At 50.8% G+C, this 5,279-nt stretch overlaps 1 protein-coding gene across 4 annotated transcripts; it reads right to left on the reverse strand.

The window, feature by feature from the left end:
* Positions 1–398: 398 nt before the first annotated feature.
* On the reverse strand, positions 399–3,685 carry LOC116465369 (neutral alpha-glucosidase AB-like). Of its 4 annotated transcripts, none has more exons than XM_058435279.1 (6): positions 3,339–3,685; positions 2,827–2,892; positions 1,959–2,032; positions 1,702–1,785; positions 1,523–1,619; positions 399–1,263 (listed from the first exon to the last, which is right to left on the reverse strand). In XM_058435279.1, exons 1-6 carry the CDS (start codon positions 3,527–3,529, stop codon positions 1,047–1,049), a joined length of 729 nt encoding a protein of 242 aa, XP_058291262.1. In that variant the 5' UTR covers positions 3,530–3,685; the 3' UTR covers positions 399–1,046. The 4 variants fall into 4 exon arrangements, with proteins under 4 accessions (XP_058291262.1, XP_032004355.1, XP_058291263.1 ...); XM_032148464.2 differs by having other exon boundaries at positions 404–1,263; positions 1,702–1,789; positions 1,963–2,032; positions 3,339–3,680; XM_058435280.1 differs by lacking the exon at positions 2,827–2,892 and having other exon boundaries at positions 405–1,263; positions 3,339–3,676.
* Between the last annotated feature and the right edge of the window lie 1,594 nt (positions 3,686–5,279).

Here is a 5,279-nt window from a genome sequence, read left to right on the forward strand (position 1 = left end):
TTTTTTTTGAGACTGAGTCTCACTCTGTCACCCAGGCTGGAGTGCAGTGGCACTATCGCAGCTCACTGCAACCTCTGCCTCCCGGGTTCACGCCATTCTCCTGCCTCAGCCTCCCAAGTAGCTGGGACTACAGGCACCCACCACCATGCCCGGCTAATTTTTTTTTTGTATTTTTAGTAGAGACGGGGTTTCACCATGTTAGCCAGGATGGTCTCAATCTCCTGACCTCATGATCCGCTCATCTTGGCCTCTCAAAGTGCTGGGATTACAGGCGTGAGCCACCGCACCCGGCCTATTTTTATTTTTCAAACGTTTTTATAGAGATAGGGTCTCGCCATGTTGCCCAGGCTGGTCTCAAACTCCTGGCCTCAAGCGATCCTCTTGCCTCAGCTTCCCCAAGTGCTGGGATTACAGGCGTGAGCCATCATGCCCGGCCCCATCTTGCCTCCTTTGTTATGTGTTTAACGTGTCTTCCTCCCTGTGAGTCAGAACCTTTGTTTTTTTTTTCTGAGACAGAGTCTCACTCTGTCACCCAGGCTGGAGTGCAGTGGTGAAATCTCTGCTCACCACAACCTCCGCCTACCAGATTCATGCAATTATCCTGCCTTAGCCTCCCAAATAGCTGGGATTAAAGGAGTCCGCCACCACATCCGGCTAATTTTTGTTTTACTAGTAGAGATGAGGTTTCACCATGTTGGCCAGGCTGGTCTCCAACTTCTGACCTCTGGTGATCCGCCCACCTCAGCCTCCCAAAGTGCTGGGATTACAGGCATGAGCCACCACACCCAGCCCAGAACCTTTTCAACCTCAGTTAACACTATATTCCCAGCACCCAGAAGAGTACCTAGCACATAACACACTGATAATAAGTGCATTCCGTCAGTCCAGAATAGGCAATGTCTTCCCTAAGAATATGAGTGAGCGTGTGTCACCTGGGAGTGATTAGGGAACTCAAATGCTGCCCACCAGGCCCACGGCCCCTTCTCTCACCCAGTCCCCAAATAGCTAATACCCCTAGTATACCTATGTCTCAAGGACTGGAAGCTTCACTCCCTCCTTTTTCCCCGTGCCTGTGCTCTCACCTTCCCGGCAGTGTTGGAAGATATATCAACCCAGGTCTCTGCAGCATTGAGCCAGAAGATGCCCAAGTCACGATGAGGGTTGTGTGCCAGGAGCACAGGCACAGACCCATACAAGGCCATGGGGTTGTACAGCTCATACTGGAACACATCCAAATTGTAGAGGCGATATGGCTCCCCACCCCTGCAGGCAAACAGACAGACTTGGGCTGCTAACTGGCCCCAGGCTACGTTATATGCTAACTCCACTCCACAGACACAGGTGAGAGACAAGCAATGGCTCCTCTTGTCCTTTCTCAAAAAATTTTCTATCACCAAAGGTGATTCTGGACACAAGAAGTAACCCATGGTTGTCTGGGGTATCCAATATGCACACCCATCTCCCTAAAGGCCTGACTCCTTCCTGCCCACCTCCATCTTCCTGATGTCACCATAGGACTCACTCAGTGACCTTCAGCCTCAGATTGTCTGCATGCTCAGGGATCCCATAGACATGCTCCATGCCTGGCAGAGAGAAGTCCAAACCCACAGACATGGGGCCTGGAAGAAAAACAAACAAGCTTCAGAGCTTCTGCTTGGAAAGGAGCCCTGCACCCCAGCCCAAGGAACCCGAGCCCCTCACCATACGGCTTGCTGTCAGAGTGAGTTTTGAATGTCTCCTCCCAGGCTCCTGGCTCATCTTTCTCTGCCTTCCCCTGAGTCTCCTCTGGCTGTTAAGAAAAAAAGAGGACCACTTTCCAATCATACCAGTTCTCTCTTTCCCCGCTCCCATCAACTAAATCCCATCCCTGATGGTGAGACTAAGTTCAAGTTTCTCATGGGCCTATCCCCTCCAGCCTCCCAGCCAGCCCTATCCTCCAACCAACCACCCACTCCAACTTGCCTTGTCGCCATCCCTGGGTGTTTCCTCAGGCTGGGCCCCATCGCCCTCAGCTGGGTCTTTTGATCCTTGCCTGGAAGGTAGGAGAGCTGTCTGCTCCAATCCAGAGGGGGCAGGGACGAGGGGCTAGTGGAAGGAGGGGTTGGGGAATAGAGAGCCAAGGGTCCAAAGGAACGAAGGCATTGGAGGAAGGGACTAAATGTTAAAGCTTGGAGAGGGAACCCACAATGAGAAGATAAGCTGGCAAAGGATGGGGAGAGAAATGAGAAAGGAAAATGAGGAATAAGTGCCACCAGGAGGCACAGGCCTGAACACCAGCCTCTGTCAACATCCCAGAAGAGAAAGGCAGGATGATTCAGGGGCCTGGGTTATGAATGCCAATCCTGGCTCTGTTGCCTCTACTGAGAGATTCTGGCCCCAAGTGCCCTCCCTGGGCCTCAGCCGCCTGTCCTGACACAATGGCTTTGCAAAGGCATGTGAGTCATACTGTACCAAGCCTCTACAGACATACATAGGGACTTCAAGAGGTTCTGCCAAAAAATGCTTTTAAGGGCAAGTAGCTCTGCCCAGAACCTCAGGTGCCCCTCAGCTGAGAGTCAGGAACCCCAGCAATAGGCAGCATCTCTCCATCCCCTGGCAAAGCAATAAGCTCCCTACATTCCTGAAGGACCTGACTTTCAGTATTTCACCTTCCTTCTTCTGGGGGCTCCCAGCCAGGACAATAGGTAACGGGACCAGATATCACACGGAGGGGAAAGTGGGGTGAGTGAAAGGCTGGAAGGGTCTGGGGCACCTCCCCCTGAAGGCTAGAGTGAGGAATGGGTAAGGGCAGAGGAACAGATACAGTACCAGTGGCCATGGATTTACCTAGAGAAAAGGTTCTTGATCTTATCCCATATGCTACCAAGCGTGAGACTAACTTTATCCGAGAAACTGGGGCAGCAGGAGATGGGTAGGGAAGGGGAAAAAGGCACAAAACCAACACAAAAACAGAAACATAAAAGTGAGTTTCAGTCGACAAACTTCCAGAGATGGGGGGAAAAAGAAACCAAAAAAAAATAAATTAAAAAAAATGAAGAAAATAAATCTGGGAAATGTGATGATGTGAGAAGGGGAAGAAGGAGACACAGACCCAGGCAGGCCTCCCAGAGATGCCCAGGGTACAGCTCAGGGACAAAAGTGACTGCCTCCTGGTCTGCACAGGAAATGGAAAAAACTGCACCCAGGTCTGGTTCCTACCCTCCCTGACAGAGAGCTTCTCCCAGCCCCCAGGCCCTACCTGGCTGTCCCACCACCCTGTCTCCTCCCAGTGCCAGACCTCAAAACACCCCTATGCTCTTTCATACTAGGTTCCCTGCAGTCCCAACCCCTGTACTCACGAGACCCTAGGGGCCCTCTGGTGCTCAAACTCCAAGAGTCCTCGGGCATTGACACTAAGCAGAAGACTTCGGTCCTCTAGTAAGTCAAGGCGGAATGGCTGTGCTGTCAAGATGATCTTGTAGGGTCCCTCAGCCATGGTTAACTCCACACTGTTGTCATCACGACCAGAGACAGAAAGCCTGGGAAACATATCAAAAGAAACATAAGGAAGTACAAAGGGCCAAGAAGAGTAATGACACTTTAGAAGACGGGGGAAATCTACCTGTTAAGAAATAGGCAGTGTGGTAACAGAGCAGGGATAGACAAGTTAATCAACAGAACCAAATAAAGCGCCCAGAAACAAACCCAAGCATATTTATTACTTTTTTTTTTTTTTGAGACGGAGTTTCGCTCTTATTGCCCAGGCTGGAGTGCAATGGTGCAATCTCGGCTCACCGCAACCTCCGTCTCCCAGGTTCAAGCAATTCTCCTGCCTCAGCCTCCCAAGTAGCTGGGATTACAGGCATGCACCACCACACCCGGCTAATTTTGTATTTTTAGTAGAGACGGGGTTTCTCCATGTTGAGGCTGATCTCGAACTCCTGACCTCAGGTGATCCACCCGCCTCGGCCTCCCAAAGTGCTGGGATTACAGGCGTGAGCCACTGTGTCTGGCCACTTATTACTTTTTTTTTCTTTTTTTTTTTTGAGACGGAGTCTCGCTCTGTCGCCCAGGCTGGAGTGCAGTGGCGCAATCTCGGCTCACTGCAAGCTCCACCTCCCGGGTTCATGCCATTCTCCTGCCTCAGCCTCTCCGAGTAGCTGGGACTACAGGCGCCCGCCACCACGCCCGGCTAATTTTTTGTATTTTTAGTAGAGACGGGGTTTCACCATGGTCTCGATCTCCTGACCTCGTGATCCACCCGCCTCGGCCTCCCAAAGTGCTGGGATTACAAGCATGAGCCACCGCGCCCGGCCCACTTACTACTTTTTTAAATGTACTAAATACTAAGAGGTGGCATAGCAGATGAGAGAGGAAAGGAGAACTATTCAAAAATGGAATTGAAAAAACATTTTCCATACAGGAAAAAAATGATTTTCCAAATATGAAGAAAAATGATGCATTTCTTTTTTTTTTTTTTGAGATGGAGTCTCGCTCTGTTGCCAGGCTGGAGCACAGCGGCACAACCTTCGCTCACTGCAACCTCCACCTTCCAGGTTCAAGTGATTCTCCTGACTCAGCCTCCCAAGTAACTGAGATTACAGGCAGGTGCCACCACACCCAGCTAATTTTTTTTTGTATTTTTAAGAGAGATGGGATTTCACCATGTTGGCCAGGCTAATCTCAAACTCCTGACTTCAAGTGATCCACTTGCCTCGGCCTCCCAAAAGGGCTGGGATTACAGGCATGAGCTACCACGCCCAACCCCTTGATATCATATATCTATCTAATACCAGATACAACTATCAACTGCAGAAAGATTATGACTTAAAAATTTTTTTTTCTTGAGATACTCTCACTCTATCACCCAGACTGGAGTGCAGTGGCACAATCTCGGCTCATTGCAACCTCTGCCTCGCAGGTTCAAGTGATTCTTGTGCATCAGCCACCCGAGTAGCTGGAATTACAGGCGCCCACCACCACGCCCGGCTAAGTTTTTTTTTTTTTTTTGAGACGTAGTCTCGCTCTGTCACCCAGGATGGAGTGCAGTGGCACGATCTCGGCTCACTGCAAGCTCCGCCTCCCGGGTTCACACCATTCTCCTGCCTCAGCCTCCCAAGTAGCTGGGACTACAGGCACCCGCCACCACGCCTGGCTAATTTTTTGTATTTTTAGTAGAGACGGGGTTCCACCGTGGTCTCGATCTCCTGACCTCATGATCCGCCCACCTCGGCCTCCCAAAGTGCTAGGATTACAAGCGTGAGCCACCACGCCCAGCCCTGGCTAAGTTTTGTATTTTC

Source organism: Hylobates moloch, unplaced genomic scaffold (genome assembly GCF_009828535.3).
Source record: "Hylobates moloch isolate HMO894 unplaced genomic scaffold, HMol_V3 SCAFFOLD_4710, whole genome shotgun sequence".
Taxonomy (NCBI): Eukaryota; Metazoa; Chordata; class Mammalia; order Primates; family Hylobatidae; genus Hylobates; species Hylobates moloch.